Genomic DNA, 25,917 nt, shown 5'->3' with positions numbered 1-25,917 from the left:
GAGTTTTGCGAGGTGGGGAGAAGAGAAGCTGGCGGGGTAGGGACTGGAGAGGAAACCTGAAAGAAATCCTCTTGCTTCATAATGTTTTCTGTGAAGTTGGAGGCAAGTCATATTTCAGGAGTGAGGGAGGTGATAAGGATTGTATAGGAGAGTGGTGGAGGTGTGGGAGAGTGGCTGACAAGATTGGTTGACTTGACCCAGAGGCAAACAGAAGACAAGTATTTCCTTGAAAGTAATGAGACTGAATACCATTTATTTGTAGTTGGGATGCTCTGTATGGTTATGTGATCTGATCTTGCTTACTAGCCCCAGGTAGTAACAGAGAAGTTGAATGTGGGAACCATCCAGGTTGGGCAGATGAAATAGAAGAATAGCAGAACTAAGTTTTTACTGGAAAATAAATGGTCAGTCATTGGATTCATACTCAGTTGCCAAGAAGGGACAAAGTGGCATCTATCCATTTTTTCTCTGTCACTGCTGTCATCCTAGTCCAGCTCACTATTATGTCTTTGCAATAATTTCCCAACCAATCTTCCCTAAATCTACTTGTGTTCCTTCCACACTCTTCTCATTACAGCCAGGGAGATCTTTTAATACTTCAAATCTGGTCATGTCCTGCCCCTACTTACAACTGATCAATGGCTTTTCATTACTTTTAGGATAAAATCTCAATGTTTAACAGGGTCCATTAGGCCTCCTCTTAACCCTTACTCTGTACTATTTTCACCTCTATGTTTCTTCCTGCCACAGAACATTGATAGATGTTTCTTTCCCCTGCTTAAGCATTCTTCGTTTCCCAGTTTGTCCCTGTAATTCCTATCACTTCCTTGGGAAAGCTTTTTCTGACTTCCTGTAGGAGATAACACCCATCTCTGCAGCATTTCTTTCTTTCTTTCTCTCTCCTTTTTAAAAAAGATTTTATTTATTTGAGAGTGAGAGAGAGCATGAGAGGGGTGAGGGGCAGAGAGAAAAGCAGGCCGCCCACTGAGCAGGGAGCCCAATGTGGGTCTTGATCCCCAGACTCCAGGATCATGACTTGAGCCGAAGGCAGGCGCAGGGGCACCTAGGCGCCCCTCCAGCATTTCTTTATTACAATTTTCAGTGAAATTTTGTGTTTTTTTTCTCCACTGGAATCTTTGTGAGGATAAAGATTGTGTCTGTCTAGTTCACTTTTGTTTCTAATGCTAATCATAGTGTACCTAACACATAGTAGGCATTCCATGACTTTTGTTGAATTAGTGAATAAGGTGGTTAAGGAATTGGCTGTCTTAGTCTGAGGTGAGGATATCTTGAGATAAGAGAGCAGGCTTAGTAGTAGAGAAGGAAAGCTGGAAGGAGGTGAGATTGTAGCCAAAGTAAGATTTCTGATGTTGAAAAAAGAGAGGTGGAGCAGTTTTAGGAGATGGCAGGACCCAGGAATGAGGTACTGGAGTAGAGATGAAGGTCTTTGCAGTTGATGAGATTATAAAACTCTTACAGCAGAAACATTGGATGGATTATGTAGGTGGCTGTTGAAATTGCTGAGGAAAATGGTAGGATTTAAAGTGAGAGTGATAGAAGGCAGGTGTCTAAATCTTTAATAAATATGAGAGATAAGCACAGCCCTTTCCTATGTGGAAGAATTCAGTGAGTAAGAATCAGTGCTGGGGGATCCCTGGGTGGCTCAGCGGTTTGGTGCCTGCCTTTGGCCCAGGGCACGATCCTGGAGTCCCGGGATCGAGTCCCACGTCGGGCTCCTGGGATACAGCCTGTTTCTCCCTCCTCCTGTGTCTCTGCCTCTCTCTATATATATAATAAATAAATAAATGAATAAATGAATAAATAAATAAACTAAAAAAAAAAAAAAGAATCAGTGCTGTTTGGGGGTCCGGTAATGTCCTAGTGCCTTGGGAGGCAGTGTGGGCAGTCAAACATGTGTCCAAAATATCTGGGTTCAGACTTTGGACAACCCACCTGATTTTTCAAGCTTATTTGTTCCTCTATTTGTAAACATAGTTCTATGTGAAGAAATGCTTTCTCTAATTCTTTTTTATGAAAATGCCATCATTCCTGGGAGCAGATTTTATTGTTCTGGAGAAGAGAACAGAGGCTGTTAGGTGGAAGTTACAGTTACAGAGGTGGAAGTTACAGAGGTGTTGGAACTTACAGAAGTTACAGAGGTGGGCTGGTCATTTAGTTTAGGAAAAGTGTTTTCTAACTCTTAGAGCTGTCCAACAATAAGAGGGACATCGTGGCAAAGGAATGAGTTTTCCAACAAAACTTGTATCCATGTAGAGACTGGGTGATTTCTCTGTCAGAGATGTGATAGAAAGATTTCTACATGAGGGCAAACATTGGATTAAGTAATCACTAACGTCTCATCCAGTTGGAGGATTGGAGAGTTTTGACCTAATTGAGGTTTGTCTAAACACCATTCAATCAACAGATGTTTGAGTGCCTCCTCTGTTTTGTTTGAAAGTTCGAAAGCCAGTATTTTCTTTTTTTCCTTCCTGTGTGCTGAGACAGAGCCAAGGACGTGCGTCTTAGTCCATGTTGTGGATATATCCCATTTGGAATTTGAGAAGCTCAAGCCAGGTGTTGGTGGTGATGTAACAAAAGCTACTGTCCTCATCTGTTGGATGGGGTTAGGGTGGAGTCTGTGGTCTCTACCTGGAAGCATCAAATATAAGAATGTGCTGCCAAGAAGTTTGGTTTAGTGCTTTTTTGAATTTCTTAGCAAGTCATTCTAGATCATGCTGGATCTCTAAATTACTTCTCGAAAATAATTTTTGGAAAGAATGACCTACTATGTTGACAAATGAGATCTATGATGCTGTGACATTGGTGGTTCTTACTGGCTTTCTCAGTCACAGGAGCCTATGTCTGGCTGCAAAATTGCCTCATGCCTATGACTTAATCAACTCTTCTCTCTTCTGCTGAGCATCTTTTTGCTGATTGCTATTTGTGTGCTTACCCTGTATCTCCCACAGTCTGTCAGTTATTAAAATGGCTTTACTAAGTTCCTTTGCATATTTTTTTTTAAAGAGAGAGGATTGAAATTCATTTTGCAGCTATGCTCTTGGTTTTGGATTAGTCATGCTTTCAAGTTATTTGGGCTGCAACCATCTCTTGTGACCTCTAAGACAGTAACTAAAATGGGCTTGGAGAAGAAATTCTTGTCTCTATTAGGGGAGGGAGAAACCATTCATTTATGAATTCTAAAGGAATTTAATTCTTGTATAAGATGTAAGGAACTAATTTATTTTATAACCTAACATTTTGAATTTGAGGTATGCTAGGCCAAAAGTTCCTTATGTTATCGGCAGCCTTTTCTGACAATTGTGGAAGAATGGGAGGAAATTAGACATTGACAATGCATCAACTAAACTAAATGTCAGGATCATGGTTTATGAGGCTATAGAGAACTGGAGAGTTTCATTTTTTAAACCTGGAAAGGACCTTAAAGGTCATCGAATCCATTGAATTCAGTCTGCAACTGAAACCCTGTAAGTAATTTGACCAGGGTGGTTAAGACCAGGGTAGACTCTTAGAAATAGAGAGGTGATAGGAAGTATGAAGGACCCTGGACTTTCTCATCTGCCAAGTTAAGCCAAACATTTGGTAGTAGCTGATGTGGAGGTTCACTTAGTCATTTAATCATTTACTCATCAGGCATTTATTGACTGCTACAATATTGTAGGTGCTGTGTTAGATGCTAGTTTTTGGGGCTGTGAATAGGAATAAAACATGTCCCTATACGCAAGTTAGTGACTTACTGGTTTTATGATCCACAAATCATTGCTGTTTATTTGCCTTAATATTTCTAAGGAATGCAGAAAATCAGGATCCAATCATACCACTAAACAAGTTTTGTCCTGGGGTTGGGGGACGTTTGAAGAAAAGGTATCTGAGTCACCCTTAGACTTAAGATTGTTTAGGAGGAGATGTTTCTGCAGTGCGTCACCAGAGTCACCTTTTTTACCTTTGAGAATTCTACTTTTGGGCTTCTCTGAAAGGCAAGGAATTGGTGGGTGTGGTAGGGCAGGTGTGTTAGGGTTATTTTAGCAGCAAGCCCTCTTCTCCAGAGAACTGTAAACCTGTCTAATGTGGCAGAATTTGGTTAGAGATCGTTCTTTACTCTGCTACTGCTTCCTCAGCTGGAACTGCTAACTTTAGAGGAATGTGGATTGGTGCCAGGCTATCAAGTCAGGGACAGAGTTTCTGCCAAAGTCAAGTCTGAAAGAGATCTTTTTCAGGTGAACTTATTTGGCTCGTTTGTTCATGGTGGATATTTGGCTCATTTGTCCATGGTGGAGAAAGGCATGTTTCCTGCGTTCATGAAATTAGTGGACAAAAATGGACTTTTGTGTACCTTTGAGATCTCCACTCTGCTTTGTGTAATAGCTTATTTTATTGTGAGTAGTTTTAGCTATCAGCTTGCTCCTTCTACATCCTCAGCTAGCCTCAGAACACTAGTCAGCTCTAAAGTTATTCAGTGTATAGTATTCATTTGTTCGTTTATCCATTCATTCAGCAAATATTTACTGAGGGCCTCTATGCCACGCACTGTGCATGTATCAAGTGATACATGCTGAGGACACATTAGTGAATAAGACACACAAGCACTCGGCTTTCAAGAAACTTGCATATTAGAGGAGGAGGGTAGACAGTAACCTACTAAAATAATTTCAGTTTATATCAAGTGCCAGGAAGGAAATAAAACAAGGTGGGGAGTTCTTCCGGGTGGTTAGTCTGCTGCTTTCTTCCATTAATTTCGATAAGCAAACTGATAGATGGAAATAGAATACTCTAGAAAGGTAGAAGAAAGGCATTATTCAGAATGACATTAAGTTTTGTGATTAATTTAGAAGAATTTAATAAGGAGTTAGGAAACTAAAGGTTGCACTTTATAATAAATTCAGCTGAAATAAATGAGCCGGGATAGTTTCTCCATTTGGTTAGGAAGCTGCAGAAATTGGGCTATGATCATCCTATTTCAGTATAATTTGAGCCTTATGTATTTATTTCCTCCTCAGGTAGAGGCCTGAATTTTGATCTATGTCCACCCTACCTCAGCTGCCTGAAAGTACTTAATGATCACATGACCCTGGACATGGATGCTGTCCTGTCAGATTTTGTCCGTTCCACAGGTGCAGAGCCTGGGCTGGCCCGAGATCTCCTGGAAGGTAAGGAGTCATGAGGGGAAAAATGAGGAGAGAAAGTCAATGCCATGTTTATTGTTAAGATGACTTGGAACAATTAAGGTGATCAGAAAAATACTTTGTTTATGACAGACCTTACGTTTAAATTGCTTCTAATAATCTACCTGTGTATGACTTAACATAATTTTAAAGTGCAAAATTCCCTTTTCACTTTGAAAAGTTAAATTCACTGTGAATTTATGCTTAGGTAATACAAGTGAAATTTTATACAAATCCACTAAAAGCATAATTCTAGATGTGTAAGTCTTCCTCTTTATATATAAACAGCTTTGGGATTTTTGTATTTGGGATCATTTGTGGTTTTGTTTCTTGCCTTCCCTAATTTGAGGTGATTCCATGTAGAGTGAATTAAGTTAATATTTTTATTTTGCTGCCTTGTTTATTTCTATCTGTATGTACACATAAGCGTGAACATTCTAGATTTTAAGGTCCTTAAGGCTTGGAATTGTGTCAGTAGGATTCTTTGTTTGGAGTCATAATTAACAGATGTTTTTTGATGATGGAACTATATAATGACAAAACTGGGTAAGCCTGAGGAGAGAGGGGCAAGTTCTTAGCATTTATTCTAATGTTTTAGATCGTCATCGCTTAGCAAAGTATGACAGTTTGACATTTGCTTCCACCTTTTAGGAAATGGAAGATCTGGGTTTAAACTCCAGTTTGCTAATTCAGTGTGACTCTGCCCTTGACTGACATTTTTTATCTCCTACTATCTTCTTATTCCTCAGCCTGGCCCAACTTGTCACCTTTCCCTGGTCACGTTAAGTTGTTTTCTAAGTCAGCAGTGTCCCTTCCTCCATGAAATTCTCCTCATCCTTCTGGATTCAGCTCAAATGCTTCTTCTTCCTCTTGTACTCTTGTAACATGTGTTCTATATGTGTGAGGTACTTGAGATAGATACATTGTTTTATTCTTACAATCACTCTGCAATATAGGTTTTATTATCCCACTTTTATGATTTTAAAAACTGAAGTTCAGAGAAGTTAAGTGGAATTTGAACATAGGCAATCTGTTTTCAGAGGCTGGCTTTTAACAATTATGTTACAATTAATATTTATTTAATCTGTCTCACACACACGTGCACACACTTCTGTGCTATGAAGGAAAAGTTGAGGTACTATGGAAGTGTAAGAGAGAAACCTAATTTTAGATACAGGGTATAGAAAGGCCTTTCTAAGGAAGTGACATTTGAGCTGAACCCAGAAGGGTATGTGGGAGTAGCAAGGCAAAAGGGATAAGAGAAGAGAGTGTTGATACAGAAGCTTGTACAAGGACCTAAAGTGAAACAGAGTTTGGCACTGGGTAGAAAGAGTGGGGCAAGAGTGGTAGGAAATGGGTAGAAAGGCAGGAAGCAGAATATGGGGCCCTTTGTAGACTGTGGTAAGAAGTTTAAATGTCATTCTGTGTTCAGGGGGAAGCTGGTGAAGGATTGTAATCAGGGGAGTGAAGTGATGGGATTTGAATTTTGGTTGAAGGATATGGAACAGGTTGGAAGGTGGCCAGAGAAGTGATCAACCCAATTAAGACAGTTGCCACAGTTGAGGTGAGAGATGATGGTGGCTTGAACTGCTGTGGTAGCTGTAGAGAGAAAAGTGGATGGATTTAAGATAGAATTTAGAAGGGAAATCAAAGGGTTTGATCTTCATTTTCTCCCTGCCTCTGTCTTTCTCTCTTGCTTTTTCCTTTAAAAGTTAACTTTGGTTCATAGTGTAAAGAACAAATTTGAGAGAGGACATGTTAGGGGAAGGGAGATTAGCCAAGCCCCTCCCAGAGACCAGGGGATGATCATGAGGACTTTTATGGGGACAGTGACAGTAAAAATGGACAAGAACAGATTTGAGAGATGTTCCATGAGTGCAAACGTTGACTAGATAGTGAGGGCGGAAAACGAGTTGGGTCTCAGTAGTGAGGAACTGAAGGTGACCAAATTTTCTGGCCTAGAGGGCTTGTGATGCCATTACTGGTTTGGGGAATATCGAAGGAGGAGTGGAAGGAAGGAAGGAAGGAAGGAAGGAAGGAAGGAAGGAAGGAAGGAAGGAAGGAAGGAAGGAGATAGATAGTAAGGAAGGAAAGAAGGAAAGGAAGGGAAGGAAGGGAAGGAAGGGAAGGAAGGAAGGAAGGAAGGAAGGAAGGAAAGGAAGGAAGATGATGGATATCCCATTTTGGACAAGATGGACAAATTGGTTGTTAGGGCCTGTTTTTCAGAGGTTTACTACGCAGTTACAAATACAGAGCCAGTGTTCAGTATAATGTTCTGTATTTCCAGCTGTGTGGTAAACATTCATTCATTGATTTGTTGAGTCAAGACAAAAGGCCTTCATTCTTCAACAAATATTTTTTGAGTACCTACTATGTGCCAGGTTCTAGGTGCTTGAACAAAACAAAACAAAACAAAAATCCCTGCCCTTATGTTCCAGCAAGACAGTCAATAAATAATAAGCATGATAACCAAATCATTGTGAAGTATATTTTAAGATGTGAAGTGCTATGGGAAATGATGAGGGTAGGTTGTGATTTTTACTTGGGTAGTCAAGCAGGCCTTATTAAGGATGTGACATTTGAACAAATACCTGAAGGAGATGAAGAGTTGTCTGTGTAGATAAACTGGGGAGAGAGCCTTCCAGGCAGTTGGGACAGTTGTTGGAAAGGCCATAGGTGGGAGCAGTTGTAGCATATGTATAGGGGTAACAAAGAGGCCAGACTGACTGAAGCCATGTGAGCAAAGGAAGTTGGAACAAATGATGAATGTAATGAGTCAGAAGTAAAATCATCAGGTATTAATGATTCGTGTAGCTAAAACCGATGAATTGGGATCCCTGGGTGGCGCAATGGTTTGGCGCCTGCCTTTGGCCCAGGGCGCGATCCTGGAGACCCGGGATCGAGTCCTGCGTCGGGCTCCCGGTGCATGGAGCCTGCTTGTCCCTCTGCCTGTGTCTCTGCCTCTCTCTCTCTCTCTCTGTGTGTGTGACTATCATAAATAAAAAAATACATAAATAAAACCGAGGAATTATAGTAATAACAAGACATCACAGCAACAGCAATAAATGCATATAAAAAAACTTACTGTGTACCAGTGTTTTTAATTCATTTGATCTTCGTAACATTCCTATGTGGAATCATCTCCACTTTCACAACCAGGAAAATTGAAGCACAGGGAAAAGGTTGGAAAAGTAGGCCAGGTCATAGAAAGCCTTGAATGTCAGACATAGGAACCTAGAATTTATTCTGTAGGCAGTGACAAGCAGCAGTTTTGATACTGGAACTGAAATGATCAGAACTGTGCTTTGGAAAGATTAATCTCATGGGATACTTTAGAGTGGATTGGAGGTGGGGCAGTGGGTGATAGGAATTGAATTAAGGGGGTAGCAGATGGAATAAAATAGAAGTGTGAACAGTCATAAAATATATGACAAGTCTATCATTTAAGATCTTTTCTTCAGGAGAGTAGTGATTCTTAAATTTGAGGCCAGGCAGTTACCATTTTCTTTTGGTAATCTGATGACAGCTGTCAGCTCTTTTTCTTTAGGAAAATCCACATACCTATACCTTTTTATATAATTTCAGATGGTTTAGGTCTAGGCTAAGAACTCTCTGTTTCAGAATTGAGAGACCTGGGCTTTTAGTCACACTTTTCCTTGGTGCAAACTAGCTTTACATTTAGGCAAGTCACTCTTCTTTAGGCTTCTTTTGTTTTATCTGTGGTCTCTGTGGGCCCTTTTAGTTCAGAGACACAAAGATTCAATGCTCACAAAGCTGACTTAGGAAATAGACAACAGGTATATAGATTGTCGTATTGCAGACTAAAGTGTTAAGAAAATTAAAGCACAATAAGAAACAGGAGAATGGTGGAAGTATACATAAATTTTACTTGCTAGTTTTGAGAGGATGGTTTGAGTAATTATTCTAGGTTTTTCCACAGTTTCCCTGTACTCTGAGTACCCAATTCACTTTTTGATTTGTCTCCTGCCAGGAAAGAATTGGGACGTGAGTGCTGCCCTCAGTGATTTTGAACAGCTACGTCAAGTCCATGCTGGGAACCTGCCCCCACCCTTTAGTGAAGGGAGTGGTGGCTCCAGGACCCCTGAAAAAGGGTTTTCAGATCGAGAGTCTGCCCGCCCTCCCCGACCCACGCTGCAGCGGCAGGATGATGTCATTCAAGGTACTGGGGTAACTGAGGGGTGTTTCTGTAGATGGAGTAGAGAGGAAGGGAGGGCACTGCTAAATGGAGTTATCCTTCACAGATGATCCTCTTCCTTCCTCTGCTCCCCTGACAGACTGATCAGAGGTGGCCTCAGTCTGCCTCAGTGCGGGAGGCCCACACTGTCCCACTGCATCATGTGTATTGCCCTGTACAAAGGCCTTTTTCAGATCTGGGAGAGAAATGGATGAAAGAGAACAACCTAGTTGTCGAGTTTAAGTCCATAAAGGTAGAATTCAAAGGATCACTGCCATCCACCTCTTTGGTTAATATTTGTCAGTATGTAGCAAAATTTTAAAATGAATGTATATACTCTGACTCAGCAATTTGATTTTTAGGAATTTATCATATATATGTATGTGCATGTGAGTATATATATATGTTCTTTAAACAAATAAATGCAAATGGACACATATGCAGTGTAAAGCTTGAAAGTTAAAGCTTGAAAACAACTTAATGTCCATTAGTAGAGGAGCAGTTAAATTAAAATTGTGTATGTTGTGGCATACTCTGCAGCCACTGGAAAGAATTAGGTAGAACTTGATGTGTTGTTTTAGAAGTCTCTAAAATCTGTTGAGAAAGGTAAGATGCACAGTATGTTCTTGTTTATGTTTTTTGAAATGATTTTAAAAGCTATACACGCTTTTTAAAATTTTAGATTTATTTATTTTACAGAGAATTAGAGCAGGGGGGAGGGGCTCAGGGAGAGGGAGAGAGAGTTCCAAGCTGACTCCTTGTTAAGCTCAGAGAGCCCCATGCAGGGCTTGATTTCATGACCTTGAGATCACGACCTGAGCTGAAACCAAGAGTCAATCTCTTAGCTGACTGAGCCACCCAAAGCTATATGTGCTTCTGTGTGCATAGAAAATTCTAGAAGGATCCAAAAAAATTTCCTCTGGAGAAGGAATTAGAAATTTTGAATAAGGGGGAGATTTCTTTGTAATACTTTACATCTTTTGGTAGTATTTTGACTTTTTACCATGGGCTTATGATACTTTTTGAATACCTAAAAACACAGTTTAAAAAAATAACATCACTATAAAATAACTTTAGACAACTCTTAACTTACTTTGTACATCCTCTCTGGCAAGTGTTGGATTAAGAACTACTTCCCGGGATCCCTGGGTGGCGCAGCGGTTTGGCGCCTGCCTTTGGCCCAGGGCGCGATCCTGGAGACCCGGGATCGAATCCCATGTCAGGCTCCCAGTGCATGGAGCCTGCTTCTCCCTCTGCCTGTGTCTCTGCCCCTCTCTCTCTCTCTGTATGACTATCATAAATTAAAAAAAAAAAAAAAAAAAAAAAAAAAAAAAAGAACTACTTCCCAATGCAATTTTTAGCTCTTTTGATAATCTTCACATAACTCAAGTCATGCAAATGAATTGTAATATGGCACTTGAGCAGATTATGATCACAGACTATCGGGGGATTTTAAGTGCCATGTAATAAAAACAAGTGAAATAATTTAGGGGCCTGTCTACTGTCTTTGTAGCATGCTAAGTGAGAATGACTGCACCTATATATTTCTGATAAATAGGAGTATCCAGAAAAGTTGTAGTAAATAATGTATATAGGGATCCCTGGGTGGCGCAGTGGTTTGGTGCCTGCCTTTGGCCCAGGGCGCGATCCTGGAGACCTGGGATCGAATCCCACGTCGGGCTCCCGGTGCATGGAGTCTGCTTCTCCCTCTGTCTGTGTCTCTGCCTCTCTCTCTCTCTCTCTCTCTCTGTGTGTGTGACTATCATAAATAAATAAAAATTAAAAAAAATAAAAATAAAAACGAAATACACTTTAAAAAATTTATATAAATGTTATTGATGGTAAATAAGAAAGTTCCCAGCTGTGTAAGATTTCATTAGAAAATCATTAATTTAAAAAAAATTTTAAAAAAGAAAATCATTAATTTTCTATAATGGTAATTCTTCTTTATAGTCTCCAAAATGATGAAAATCATCAGAGTGATTATTTGATTCAGTCTAGCCAAATGCAACCCCATTTCCCTTATTCCCTCTTTTTCCTACCAGTGATCAAGTTGCCAAATGAATGAGTCCCTATTATGTTGGGAAATGGAAATAAAAGAAGACAGAGTCATGGGGAGAAGTTCAGGCAAATTCTCTTAAAAAAGGTAGAAAGAGGAATGTATATTTGGTGCCAATTTAAGTGCTTGAAAAAATGCTACTTTCTATATTTCTCCAATTGTATTTGGTTTGAGAAAGAGGGTTGGGAAATTTGGTAGCCAGTTGGACTCATGGGTTTTCCCTGACTGAAAGAGGTAACCCTTGTTAGGTAATCATCACCACATGAGTGGGATGTTCTTTGGGCTGTGTATGTTCTAAGGTAACTCCGTTTCTCATTGCAGAAAAACGCCTGTCTAGGGGCATCTCCCACGCCAGCTCCAGCATTGTTTCCCTGGCCCGGTCCCATGTCTCCTCCAATGGTGGGGGTGGGGGGAGCAGTGAGCACCCCCTGGAAATGCCCATCTGTGCCTTCCAGCTTCCAGATCTCACTGTGTACAATGAAGACTTCCGCAGCTTCATAGAGAGAGACCTTATTGAACAGTCCATGCTGGTTGCCTTGGAACAGGCAGGTCAGTGAATGCTGCTTTTCCCCAGGTTCTTCCCTCTGCTCTTTACCTGTAGGCAGCCACGTGGAGGGCCTGGCCTTAACCAGTAGCTCCCAATCTAAGTGTGGGATCTGACTGCAAGTGTCAGTCAGATCAACACATATACTGAGTTAGGTGCTTCTTTTCAGGACATAAATACTTTCTCCTGGAAATTTCTATTTGGTGGAAGGCAAACCAGATATGCACATGAAAGGCCCAGGAATCAATACCTAAAAATCCATACATGGGGAAGAAAATACGAATGAATCAAAATTGGCTCTGGAACACGTTTGTGATCAGAAAATACCAATATTATAGCTGATGTACACCGGTGATTAATTTAAAAGTGCCATTTGTTTATATGAGCCTTTCTCTGAAGATATATTTACCTTTACAATTGTGTTTTTCTTAAATTACTGTTAAAATTGGTTAACATAGTGGGGTGAGGCTGCTGGAAATTATGGAAAAAGCTAGTCAGGTATTAAAATTCCTTGGAAGAAAGATGGGGGCTGGGAGTTGGGGGCATGGGAAACAAGCTTTCATTTTTCATTTGTACCCTTCTATAGTATCTGTGTGCATCTATTTAATACTTTCTTAAAAAGTTAGCAGGTTCTAGCTAGTGAGATTATAGGTTAGTTTTTTCTATTAACTTTTTAGTAATTCAAGAAGACTTTTAAGCATGATTCATGAAATATTTTTCTCCTATGAATAACGGATTGGCAATTGTGGGATGACTATACAGAATTGAGACTCATTTTCTTAGGTGTTTCATATACTTTGTCTTGTTGCTTATATCTTTAAAGTCCTATCACATACAAGTTGCCACACACTCATATATGCAATGATACTTATGTGACTCTGTGAATACATGCTTTGGGTTATTTTTATTTTAGTGATGATGTTTTTGTGCTGAGTTTCATTGTTATATTATTTACTGGTCTCCTGACCAGAGGGAAGACATCAGAGCCAGCCAAGAAGCCAACACAGATTTCCACCTATGACCTTGGCCTCATCATCTAATCCAGAGTGGCTCAATCTCAGCATTGTTGACATTTAGGACCAGATAATTTGGTTGTGCAAGCTGCCTGATATGTTATATTATGTTTAGCAATCTCTCTAGTCTCTACCCACTAGATGCATCCCTCCTCCAGTTGTGACAACAAAACAGCATTTCCAGATACTGCCAAATGTCCTCTTGGTTATTGGTTAGATCAGTGGTCCCCATGTAAGAACTGCTGATCTAACCAATCATGCTCTCTAGATTCTAATTCATTAGGCATTAGTGAGGAAGATATAAGGAGTAACAGAGATGGTTTTACTCTGGGTAGGCTTCCTGGAGGAGGCAAGTTTGGAGTCTTTTTTAGAGCTAGAGAAGTGGGAAGGACTTTATGGATAATCTACTCCTCTCCTTTTCCTCCTGTTTCTGTAGGGCGTTTGAACTGGTGGGTGAGTGTGGACCCTACCTGTCAGAGGCTGCTTCCTTTGGCAACTACTGGGGATGGAAACTGCCTCCTGCATGCAGCCTCTCTGGGTAAGTTTTGAAAATGGTGTTCCGTACCCTCAGAAAGGAAGCAATGGAATTAAATCTCATGTGCAGGACTTAATCCGCTAACCTTGATCTTAGGCAGAAATGACGGCGTAGTGTGGATGTGTGTGTCTGTGTTTGTGTGTGTGTCTGTGTGCGCGCATGGGTATGGGCATGCGATGCAAGAGGAGATGGAAGAGAGCCCTGCCCTGGTTTTTCAGTCTTGTTCAGAGAGCATATGGAGAACACATGCTTTAGTGTGGGTCCCACTCTGAGAGCTACCCCTAGAAGTAGTGAGCAGCAAGTATGTAAGCAGGGTAGAGCTATGTGTGTCTATCATTATACTTAATATATATTCTTTTGCTGTATAAAAAAGATATGCTTTCATCGGTTTTTGTGAGATTTGTTTAATTATAAAACTTATTTATAATTCAATATGTTTTTTGCCTTAGATTTTAAAAGAGTCCTCATTTTCCAACCATTCCTCCAGCTTTGATGGTGATTGCCATGTGCCAGACCTATCTTCTATGCTGCCACCATGTTTTTTAGTTTGTTAGACTTGTGTCATGAGTAAGGAACTTTCTGTCAGGAGTTTGTAGGATGTGGTATATCTCCCACTTGTAAGTTCTCAAAGTATCTGAACCTCCAGAGTAGGAACATATTTTCTGTCATGGTTAAGTACCTCTACCCTGAGTCACAGGAGTTTCTTTGAATCTGGCCTTCAGCCTGATTTCCTTCATGCTAGGACATATGCGTCATAATTAGTAAAGGTAAGTCAAGGTAAGGTGTCCTATTGGTATGTCTTCTTGCTGCAGGCATGTGGGGTTTCCATGATCGGGACTTGATGCTACGGAAAGCTTTGTATGCGCTGATGGAGAAAGGAGCCGAGAAGGAAGCATTAAAACGGCGCTGGAGGTGGCAACAAACACAGCAGAATAAAGAGGTGAGGGAGTTTGGGAACACCTTGTTCTTAGAGTTGGCTATGGTGAATGCTCAGTGTGTGCCAGTAGGCAATGTCTCCTGGTGCCTGATCAGTGGTATTCCCTTTGGAATCCTGGAAATTGTAGACAATACAAAAGACACCACAGGGCCTGTGCCTTTCTGAGATAGTCATGAGAACTAGTATGGGGAAGCTGAGACTCATGGAGGAGGTAACTAACATGCTTCTCACCTGATGGACACTCATTAAGTCTTCAGTAGTAATCTTTTGCAAAATAAGATAGGACAAGTCCACAGGATTTTTGTATTGTTTTGGAGCTTTTTTGCTTATAATAATAAAGCTAAACCAATTTTTAAGGACTTATGTTTTCAACCCTTATAGGAATGTAAATGTTTAAATTTTGTTGGCTATATGTAATACTTGTTTTTCATACACTCGGTTTGTTTAAAAATTTTAAAAACATGCCTATTAAATTGAGTTTGAATGATACTTCTCAGGGCCTTAGCAGGTGTTGAGACTGCTTTTGTATAAGAACGTAACAATGGCTGTTTGTACTTTCCATCCCCATAACCGGGATTGAAAGCTAACTATGACCTGTGAGACAAATCTCACTAACAGTTAAAAAAAAAGTTTTATTGGAACACAGCCCTGCACATTCATTTATATATGTTTGCTTATGTTAAGTGCTTTCCTTATGTAAAACAGAACAGCAGCAGGATAGTTACATATGGCCCACAAAGCCTCAAAGATTTACTGTCAGGCAGTTATGACGGGGCAGTAAAAAGAGTTGGCTGAACCCTCACTGTAATGATGACACTGTACACTTACACAAAGATAACAAGTCTCCCTCTTCCCTTTTCCCCTAGTTCTCTCTCTCTCTTCTGTGTTTATCTTACACGCTGTTTGAGTGTATCTGTTTGTTTGTTTTGCCATTTATATGGCTGGGTGTTCTGGCATAAATATGGGACAGTCTTTTTGGAAACTTTCTTTTTTCTTTCCATTTTCCTTCTTGTTGCCTTTTATTGCTCTATCATAACTGGCTATTATATAGAACTAAGAGTTTTTTTTTTTAGTTATTAGAATTTTATATCCTGAAGATTAAAATATGAAGGTAGAATGTGTCCTGTTTCTTTCTTAAAAACAAAGAGGCCAATTGTTAAAATTAGGATGGTATTAAGATCAGAATGGTGTCTTTGATCAGCCAGTCTGCTCCAGAGGATTCTGAAGGAAGCAAGTGTACAGGGGCAAGGCCAAGTAAATGGCATTCTTTATTATTGCCAAATCCCATGGTTCCCTAGTGAACTGAGCAGGCACTTGTGGAGGGCTTCTTTTGCCTGAGCTAGAGCCAACCTAAAGTTTGCCTTCTTTGCCACTGAATTCACACCATACCTGAACCTTATATTTGACCACTCCAGAGTCCAGAAAAGCATTCAAACTAGAGCATTTAGCTGTTATGTAGAAGTTACAGCAATAGTCAGAGAATAGGTATGGCCAAGTCCCGCTATTAAGCTATTGTAGTTATTTTAAGGGTGGGATTATATTGTGATGGGTTTAGCTGGGAGACCCAGAAATACCCAAATTATGTTCTTGGTCAGCCACATGTTCCTCCCCAGAGTCTCCAGTGGAAATGCATGCATAGAGAATAGTGGCTAACAAAGGAGCAACATCTTACTCCTTTTGCCCAGTACATAAAAAGTTCCATACTGGAAATGTGGCCTAAAGAGTTTTTAATTGAGACTATTTATAGCATCATACTGCACCTTGGGCATGGGAATGGAGGGAGGCAAGGGGGACTGGGGGCTTCTTTTAATCAAGACCAAACACCACACAAACTAAATAGGTTTTGATGTCCCAGGCCTCCTTGTTTTGTGTTGAAATTGGTGGTCAAGCCCAATAAAGATGGGCCGCCTGGCTAGCTCAGGTAGGTAGAGCATGCAGCTCTTGACCTCGGGGTGGTGAGTTTGAGTCCTATGTTGGGTGTAGAGATTGTTTAAATAAACTTTAAAAAAAAAAAAAAATCTAACCAGTAAGGACATTTTCCAGTAAGGCTGAATGGGTCCGCCACCTAGTGGCTGCGTGTATGAAAACAGGAAGCTGAAATAGGTGAGAAAAAGACTGACCAAAGCACCCAGTCAGTACATATTGCCTGTGCATTATTCTTTTTATTTTTAATTGAAAAACTTTATTACAGTATTTTACAAAGAGAACATAGCTTTGTAATTTTTAGTTATTAAAGTAAAATGTTGCTGACAACAGCTCTTTAATTCTTAAATTTGTTCCTCATACCCCTCATGTTTCCAGTTTGATTCTTTTACTCTGTCAGTATGTTTAAGCAGTATAAACTCACTTAAATACTAATTTAAGCCAAGTATAATTAATAACAATAGACTTATCTCCCAAATTATCATATATATCCTAAAGGCAAATGATATTTTTAAATTGTTTGTACCACTTCTCCCATTTCTTTGATAAAAATTATAGTTTCACTCAGCATGTATTGATTACTGATCACATCTTAGGCACTAGCATATTGCCTAGAACACGGTTCTGGCCCTTAAGAGTAGTAGGTGATGGACATGTAAATATGTAATTGTACCAAAGTAACAGATTGTTCTTTCTGTGATGAAGTTTGTATAGTAGATTAGGAGGGAGGGCACAAAGGAAGGAGTGAGTCTACCAGGAAGATTTAGGAAAGCCTTAGAGAAGATATTTGAGTTCTCTCCTGACAGTTGAGAAATCGTTCACCAAGTGGCTAGGAAGTAGGCTGCTCCAAGCAGAAGGAATAAGCTAGACAAAAGGTCAAGTATAAAGCAGTGCAGTACATTCAAGGAACTACTGCTAGTTAAATGATGTATTAGAGAGGTGGGTAGGGGCCAGGAAGTGGACTTTGTGTGCTACACTGAAGTATTTTGGTTCTTTTTTTTTTTTTAAGATTTTATTTATTTGAGAGAGAGAGAGAGTGAGCATGAGCAAGAGGTAGAGAGGGGCAGAAGGAGAAGCAGACTCCCTGTTGAGCAGGGAGCCCGATGTGGGGCTCAATCCCAGAATCTGGGATCATGACCTGAACTGAAGGGAAGCGCTTAGCTTACTGAGCCACCCAGGTGCCCCAGGTCATGATGGTTCTTAAAATAATTTGTAGCAGGGAGCAAACATCAGATTTTAATTTTAGAAAAACCTTTCTGGTAACACTGTAGAAAATGGATCAGAAGAATGCATGACTGGAAGTAGTAAAACCAATTAAGGGTCCATTGCAATAGGCATGCTTAATAATTATTGACAGGAATCCAGGTGTGGGGTGGGCAAAAGGAGAGAAGTCTCTGCTAACTCCCTCGTTTCTAGCTTAGGTGTTTGGGTGATATTCAGTGCTATTCACTAAGGCAGGAATACAGGAAATAGAGTGGGTTTTGGAAGAGGTAGGAGTTCCATTTTGACTGTAGTTTGAGGCAGTCATGAGCAGGTGGCAATCTTCAGTATGCAGGTGGATGTGAATATAGTATAGAAATTAAGAGGAGGTCTGGGATGGAGAGGGAAATTTTAGAGTCCTGAGCATATAGATGGCAGTAGATGAGATCACCCAGAAGGAACCAAAGCTGCTAATATTGTTGATGTAATACCAATATTGCTAGAGTGGACAGAGTTGAGAGAGATAAGAGAAAGTAGTGTTGCAGAAGCTGAAAGAGAAGGAAATTTAACAAGGAGTTGAAATGCGACATGAAGACTAAGAAAAACAAGAACCAAATAGTCCACTGAATTTGCAATTAAAAGGTCATTGTCCTTTGCAGAGTTAGGTAGGTAAGGTGCTGTATGTGGGGCAAAGGGGGGCAGGCTGGTGGACAGAGACAGAAGCTGGACTGAAATGGGTCAGAAAAGAATGGAAGAAAAAGAAGTGTGAGAGAGGTCATAAACTTTTCTTTTGTGGACTTTGACTAAGAGAGGGAGAAGAGATTTGACTTTGTAGTACACATTGTAAGCACAATGCTAAGAGAATAGGGAGTGGGCCAGTGTGAGTGAGTTGGGATAGCTACTGCCCGTGAACCTAGCCTCTGACTGCTTGATCTCCCCTGCCTGTCTTTTACACAGTCAGGGCTGGTTTACACAGAAGATGAATGGCAGAAGGAATGGAATGAGCTGATCAAGCTTGCCTCGAGTGAACCCCGCATGCATCTAGGTACCAATGGAGCCAACTGTGGTGGGTAAGTATGGCTAAGCGAGGGAGTAGGAAATCATCTCTCCTGAGTCCTTAGTGTCCAAAAAACTTCATGCTAAGAGGATGTTGGAAGGAAAGAGAGAGGGACGCCTGGGTGGCTCAGTGGTTGAGCATCAGCCTTCAGCTCAGGGTGTGATCCTGGAGACCCAGGATCGAGTCCCACGTCGGACTCCCTGCATGGAGCCTGCTTCTCCCTCTGCCTGTGTCTCTGCCTCTCTCTCTCTCTGTCTCTCATGAATAAATAAATAAAATATTAAAATAAAAAAATAAAGAAAGAGAGAGGCCATGGCAAGGGCACTGAAGTATGTGACAGCATGGTATGTTCTAGGAACTATAAGTAGTTTAGCACTGCCAAAGTACAGAGTACGTGGTATAGAGTGATAGATGAGGCTGGGTAACAAGAGTTTTGTGTGCCATGCTGAGGTTTCTGTTGTATCATGCTAAGGAATTAAAATCATATCCTGTCCAGACTGAGAAACTATGGGACAGACAGTTCAGTTTTCTCAATAAATACATTGCAAGGAAAATAAAAAGGGAGAGGGAACCTAAGTTTAAAGACACTTAGACAAATCAACTAGTGGGAATGTATGGATATTTATAAGACAGTTGGGGAAATGTGAACAATGTCTACATGTTTAATTACTGTTAAATTTTAAAAGTGTGGTATTAATGGTTGTGTGGTTGTTTTTAAAAGGAGTCCTTTATTTTTAGAGATAGAAATTGAAATGTTTATGGATGATATGATGTCTAGGATTTGATTCAAAATCATCTGATGTGGTAGGCTGGGGCAAGGGTGGGGACTGATAGGGAAATAGATCAAGGTCTAGGTGAAATGACATTGCCTGTATGTTTTAAATTATTGAGGCTGGGTGATGGATATATGAGAGTTTAGGTATAATACTCTTTCTAGTTTTGAATGTTTAAAATTTTGACATTTTCTTTAACACGAAGTTAAAAATTATAACCTATCCAGACTTGATTGTGCATAAAAATAATCTGGGAGGTTTGTTAATGTGCAGATCTGGGGATCTCCACCCTGAGGAAGTTCAGTTGAGTTGGACTGAGCTATGGCCCAGAAATCTGCATTTGTACCAAGTACCCAGCGTTGACGAACCTGGCTTCAGAGGTCAGGAAGCCCCTGAATTGTGTGTATATGAGTGATAGGAGCAAATTTATGTATTTGAGCACACTGCTAGCAGAGCGGGCAATGAAGTGGAGGGCAGTGAGACTGAGTTGTAGTAATTCAGGAGAGAGGGCATTGGTGTGAACAAGAGTGGTGGATTGCAGACAGACTGGAGGAGATAGATACAAGAGACAGCTGGGAGATGGAATCGGTTAAGCCAGGTGATTAATTGAAGATGAGAAATAAAGAAGAGTAAATATTTCACAGAGTTCTGATTAGGCTACTAGGTAGATATGGTGAAGGTGAGATGCTCTTCTTCACTTAAGGGAACATAGGAAGAGGAATTTTTATTCTTTTCTTTTGTCAACTATGATGCATGTGTTGTCTGGGTAGTTGTGGTGGGTAAAGAAAGGCTCCACAGTTGTGCACTGAGCTACAGGATAAAGCAAATTGGGGAAGACTCGAACACGATTGGTTTTAGCAGAGGGATTACCTCCAGATTCCTAACACTGCTTTACCTCGAGGGCCTTTAGATCTCTCTTCTTCTATTTCCCCATCTCTGAAACGGGAAGAGAAACAGCCACGGTAGCATGAAATGATCAGCTCTGTCTGTGACAGCCTTAAGTTTAGAAAGCAAGAAAAGGATATTCCTCTTTTTCCTCTTTACGGAACTGGTCTTCAGGGGTATCTTGTTTCGTTTTGTAACCCCTCCCCTCCACCACTCCCCTTGTACTCCTTCTAGGGTGGAGAGTCCAGAGGAGCCTGTCTATGAGAGCCTAGAAGAATTCCATGTGTTTGTCCTCGCCCATGTGCTCAGGAGGCCCATAGTTGTTGTGGCCGACACCATGCTGAGGGACTCTGGTGGGGAAGGTGAGTCAGTCCTCACTGCCCTGTGCGCCTTCTGTTCGCAGAGCCTTGGGCGAAGTCCTGAGAGGAGGAGTGGAAGGGGCTATATGGACCTATGGAGAGAAACAAGGTATACATGAGAACAATGTGAAGTTCTCAACGGATCCAGAGCAAAGGAGTTGGGGTTAATTGATGAGGCTTCTTAGGAATGAATGACTAATTAGGGGTTAGAGTGAATTGAAATGAGGGAACTCATGTGGTAGAGTGGGGCGTGGGGATTGCCCTCTAGGCAAGAACACCTCCTGAATAACAGTCTTTGTGGTTTGTTGCAGCATTTGCCCCTATTCCCTTTGGGGGAATCTATCTGCCCTTGGAGGTCCCAGCCAGCCAGTGTCACCGCTCCCCTCTGGTGCTCGCCTATGATCAGGCCCACTTTTCTGCACTTGTGTCCATGGAGCAGAAGGAGAATGCCAAGGAACAAGGTGCTGAATACAGTGTTGCTGTCTGTGGTATCTTTTGGTCTGCTTTGTTTTCTTTTGGAAAAACTGAAATGGGAGAGAGCGTAGGAGGGAAGACTTAAGTGACATGCAAGCCCAGACAGTGCACACTGATACTGTTTTACTAAGCTAAAGATAAACCAGCGTGTTTAAATTAAACATAAATACATTTGACAAAGAGCCTTGGGGAAAAACATAGTAGCCTGCCTGTATTTGCCTGCTCTGGAGTAAAGAGTGTAGGTATTAAGGTCATAGAACCTTCCAAGTACTTGTCATAATAATGACTTTGAATTCCTTGAATCCATGTTAACTGGCAAGCACATCATGAGAGTGCATTTGACTGGCTGGTGGAGAGTCATGGAGATTAGAGGCCTAAATTGTGTGTTGGCTAGTAAGGGAAAACCAGTCTGTTTGTTTTTAATACCAGCATAATAAACACTTGAAAACTGAGGGGTGAACTCAGTTCGAGGCCTGTGAGATGATTCAGCCTCCTGTTTAGTGAAGTCAGTTTGTGTTCAGTTGCCTTCCTCTCTCCTCAAAGAGACTCCTTGATGATATGTTTCTTCCTCCCCAGCTGTGATCCCACTTACAGATTCAGAGCATAAGCTGCTGCCCTTGCATTTTGCTGTGGACCCTGGAAAGGGCTGGGAATGGGGCAAAGATGACAATGACAACGTCCGATTGGCCAGGTGAGGCAGGCCTAGCCTTCTCACCTGCTAGGCATCTCTTCCACATACAGCATCCGTTTCCCCAGGGGCTTTTCCTCAGTTCAGAGGCAAGACAGCCACATCCTAGCTCTGGTGTTTTGGGGAAGATGGAGAAGGTGGGGGACAGGTTGGGCACCAGGATTCTTGCAACACACAGCTGCTTTTTCTCCCAGCCCAAGTGAAAAGGTTTTTATTTTTTTTTTATTTAAACATTTATTTAAGATCTTATTTTTTAAGTAATCTGTACATCAACATGGGGCTCGAACTCAACCCGGAGACCAAGAGTTGCATGTTCTATTGACTGAGCCAGCCACGCACTCCATGAGAGGGGTTTTTACATAACTGACCAAAATAGTTAGTTTGCTTTGGATTGTTGCCTTTCTGAATTTAAATAGCAAGGAAAACTCATTCTTTCTGTCAGCCCCCTTCCCTATCACCTCCCAGAGCAGGTTTACTTTTTAGCCTGTGCCCTCCACAGCTTCCTACAAAGAGGGTATGAATGTTAAAGCTCCTCCCTTAACTCTTATCCAATGTTTCCTAATTTGGGCTCCTGACACTGAGATCCAATTGAGAGGGTTTGATTAAAACTCAGAGTGTAGACTGTCTTTTAAGATAAGTTCTCATGTGTGGGAAATATCAGAAAGGGAGACAGAACATAAAGACTCCTAACTCTGGGAAACGAACTAGGGGTGGTGGAAGAGGAGGAGGGCGGGGAGTGGGGGTGAATGGGTGACGGGCACTGAGGGAGGCACTTGACGGGATGAGCACTGGGTGTTATTCTGTATGTTGGTAAATTGAACACCAATAAAAAATAAATTTATTATAAAAAAATAAAATAACTTCTCACCTAAATATCAAAATAATATTATTTTATTATTAATAAAATTTACACCACTTAATAATATTTACACCAGCCACAATAATGGCTACTATTCAGTAAGTATTTCCTATTTTCCAGACATTATGCTGGGTCCTTTCCAATACTATTTTAATCTTCACAACAACCCTAGAGGGTAGATATTATCTATACCCATTATCAACCCCAACTGAGTTTTAGGGAGGGTGAAGTGACTTGCCTCAAGGTCATAAAAACCTAGTATTAATGGGTGGAGCTATAATTTAGACCCAACCTTGTCTGAGTCCTGAGCCACAAAGCCCTTTCCCGTCCTACCTTCCAACTGGATCACACGCTTTGCTTTTTAAAGGTCACGGTATGTTTTCAATTCTTTTTTTCCTCCTCTTCACAGTGTAATCCTGTCCCTAGAGGTCAAATTGCATCTGCTGCATGGCTACATGAATGTGAAGTGGATCCCAGTGTCCACTGATGCACAGGTGAGGACTTCTCCGACCCCGCCCTTGAACATCCTCATTTTCAGCAACAGGGAGAACAAGGTGATCTGGTAGTGGTCCCTGAGTCTCTTTTGAGTGGTAGCTGATGATTCAAGGTTAGGAATAACGGGAAAATGTCAGATAAGTTCCAGAAGACACTTTTTCCTGCCTTTTTACCTGCTGGTGCCCTCCACTTTCCACAGCTCCTCTCCAGCCAAGCTCTACTTGGTGATACTAGTATGCATTCTTTTTTTTTTTTAATATATTTTTTTAAATATTTTATTTATTTATTCATGAGAGACACAGAGAGAGAGGCAGAGATACAGGCAGAGGGAGAAGCAGGCTCCGTTCAGAGAGCCTGATGTGGGACTTGATCCCGGGACTCCAGGATCATGCCGTGGGCCGAAGGCAGGCACTAAACCGCTGAGCCACCCAGGGATCCCCCTAGTATGCATTCTTCAAGAAAAATTTTCTAGACTTTTTTGGTGAACTTGACATGGTTGTACTTTGTCCCGACCCTTGTATATGTAGACCTCTGTGGAGGTTACCAGAGGAAACAGTATAGCTTAAGGAGATCCTGATCTGGTAGATTCTGAGGATGTCATCATTCTCCATAGAACAGGAACGCAGGAACAAGGGCAAACTGACAGACTCCAGTGCTGGATGTCTGAAAGCTGAGGGACTGAAGAATGGTTCCACTTTCTTGAGATTAATTTTGGGCAGAATCTGGCACAGAGAAATTTCTAAGAGGATATCCTAGTATCTATGGAATATTCTTCCTCCTTACCCAGAGGCCATGTATTGTATAGTTGCTCATTGCTCTAGAAGGAGCAGCGGGCTTCATTTTGATATCTCCGTATTACAGAAGGGAATCTGATTGCAGAGGCTGAGATAAAAGTCAGATATTAGATTCTATCTTTCCTCGGTCCATGGGAGAGCTGACGGGCTGGGGAAGGACAGTGCCCCCCGTCGAGTGACCTTTCCCCACCATGACAGAGCCCTTTGCTGGAACCAGGCAGGCACTCTGGGGTTGGAGGACAGAGGGGTGTAATCAGTCCTTTTCCACATGGCTAATTCCTTTAGCCACCCTGCAGCAAGCCCCATGAGCCGTGAGCCAGACAGATGGCCTAGAGGTCCCTGGGCCCTTCCCTCAACTCAGCTCAGTGGGACAACCATTAATACCATGCTTATGTCCTCCAGGCTCCCCTGGCACAACCTGAGTCCCCCACAGCCTCAGCTGGAGATGAGCCCCGGTCCACTCCCGAGTCCGGGGAATCAGACAAGGAGTCTGTTGGCAGCAGTTCCACGAGCAATGAGGGCAGCAAGCGGAAAGAGAAGTCAAAGAGAGGTCGGGAGAAAGACAAGAAGAGAGCAGATTCTGTGGCTAACAAACTGGGCAGCTTTGGCAAAACCTTGGGCAGCAAGCTCAAGAAGAACATGGGAGGCCTGATGCATAGCAAGGGCTCCAAGCCCGGAGGGGCAGGCGTGGGCTCAGGGTTAAGCAGTGGCACCGAGACCCTGGACAAGAAGAAAAAGAACTCACTGAAGAGCTGGAAGGGTAGCAAGGAGGAGGCGGCTGGGGATGGGCCTGTCTCCGAGAAGCCTGCAGCTGAGTCTGTTGGTAATGGAGGGAGCAAGTATAGCCAGGAAGTGATGCAGAGCTTGAGCATTATGAGGATTGCAATGCAAGGGGAGGGGAAATTTATTTTTGTTGGAACCCTGAAGATGGGTCACCGTCATCAGTATCAGGAGGAGATGATCCAGCGCTACCTTTCTGATGCTGAGGAGAGATTCCTGGCAGAGCAGAAGCAGAAGGAGGCAGAGAGGAAGATCCTGAATGGAGGGGTGGGGAGTGGGCCTCCTCCAGCCAAAAAGCCAGAGCCAGATGGCGGGGAGGAGTTGCCGACTGCCCCCCTAGTGGAGTCCAAGGCTGTGGCATTCTCTGCTGGCTACCCTGGGGGCTTTACTATCCCTCGGCCTGCTGGGGCTGGAGTCCATTGCCAGGAACCCCGGAGGCAGCTCGCAGGGGGTCCTTGTGGGGGGGGCCTGCCGCCATATGCCACTTTCCCCAGACAGTGCCCTCCAGGGCGACCCTACCCCCATCAGGACTGCGTCCCTTCTCTGGAGCCAGGCAGTCACTCCAAGGATGGTGTTCACAGGGGTGCATTGTTACCACCCCCCTTCCGAGTGGCTGATTCCTACAGCAATGGCTACAGAGAGCCCCCTGAGCCAGATGGATGGGCTGGAGGTCCGCGGGGGCTTCCTCCAACCCAGACCAAGTGCAAACAACCGAACTGCAGCTTCTATGGACACCCTGAGACAAACAACTTCTGCTCCTGCTGTTACAGGGAAGAACTGAGGAGGAGGGAGCGTGAACCGGGTGGGGAGCTGCTGGTGCACAGGTTCTGAGTGGGAGAACCTTGGAGGGCACGGGGGCTAAACAAAGAGAGTTAAGCTCAACTAATTGGCTCATCAAGACCCAGCCCCCATGCAGATGGGGCAAATGCAGTAATGTTGGCAGGAGCCTGGCTAGAAACTTTTAAGTGTGTGTGCGCGCTAGAGAGCTGCCAGGCTGGCAAGAGCAGGTCCGGCCGATGGTGCCTGAAGGGCTACACTAGTCCTTTGTCCATCTTGATGGGACCCAGGAGGTCCAAGGGGGGAAAGATGGTGATTCTGTCTCATCACTGCTTGGGTACACCCAAGGACCTAAGGGAAATGAGGGGAAGGTTTGGTGTGTGGGGGAGG

The 25,917-nt window shown here is 42.2% G+C and overlaps 1 protein-coding gene across 1 annotated transcript in view; it reads left to right on the top strand.

The window, feature by feature from the left end:
• The window catches only part of OTUD7B (OTU deubiquitinase 7B), a 54,290-nt gene extending 28,397 nt beyond the window's left edge, over nucleotides 1-25,893 (top strand). Inside the window, exons 2-12 of the mRNA XM_055312658.1 lie at nucleotides 5,016-5,165; nucleotides 9,172-9,360; nucleotides 11,756-11,983; nucleotides 13,428-13,529; nucleotides 14,339-14,466; nucleotides 18,544-18,656; nucleotides 20,536-20,663; nucleotides 20,972-21,121; nucleotides 21,711-21,825; nucleotides 23,091-23,175; nucleotides 24,373-25,893. Coding sequence (XP_055168633.1) covers nucleotides 5,081-5,165; nucleotides 9,172-9,360; nucleotides 11,756-11,983; nucleotides 13,428-13,529; nucleotides 14,339-14,466; nucleotides 18,544-18,656; nucleotides 20,536-20,663; nucleotides 20,972-21,121; nucleotides 21,711-21,825; nucleotides 23,091-23,175; nucleotides 24,373-25,581 — 2,532 coding nt within the window. The 5' untranslated portion in view covers nucleotides 5,016-5,080 and the 3' untranslated portion in view covers nucleotides 25,582-25,893. The remainder of the gene's footprint in view (nucleotides 1-5,015; nucleotides 5,166-9,171; nucleotides 9,361-11,755; nucleotides 11,984-13,427; nucleotides 13,530-14,338; nucleotides 14,467-18,543; nucleotides 18,657-20,535; nucleotides 20,664-20,971; nucleotides 21,122-21,710; nucleotides 21,826-23,090; nucleotides 23,176-24,372) is intronic.
• Nucleotides 25,894-25,917: the final 24 nt, after the last annotated feature.

Source organism: Nyctereutes procyonoides, unplaced genomic scaffold (assembly GCF_905146905.1).
Source record: "Nyctereutes procyonoides isolate TBG_1078 unplaced genomic scaffold, NYPRO_anot_genome, whole genome shotgun sequence".
NCBI classification, from domain to species: domain Eukaryota; kingdom Metazoa; phylum Chordata; class Mammalia; order Carnivora; family Canidae; genus Nyctereutes; species Nyctereutes procyonoides.
Note: the sequence above shows the minus strand (reverse complement) of the source record. Positions and strands in the feature narration are given on the sequence as shown.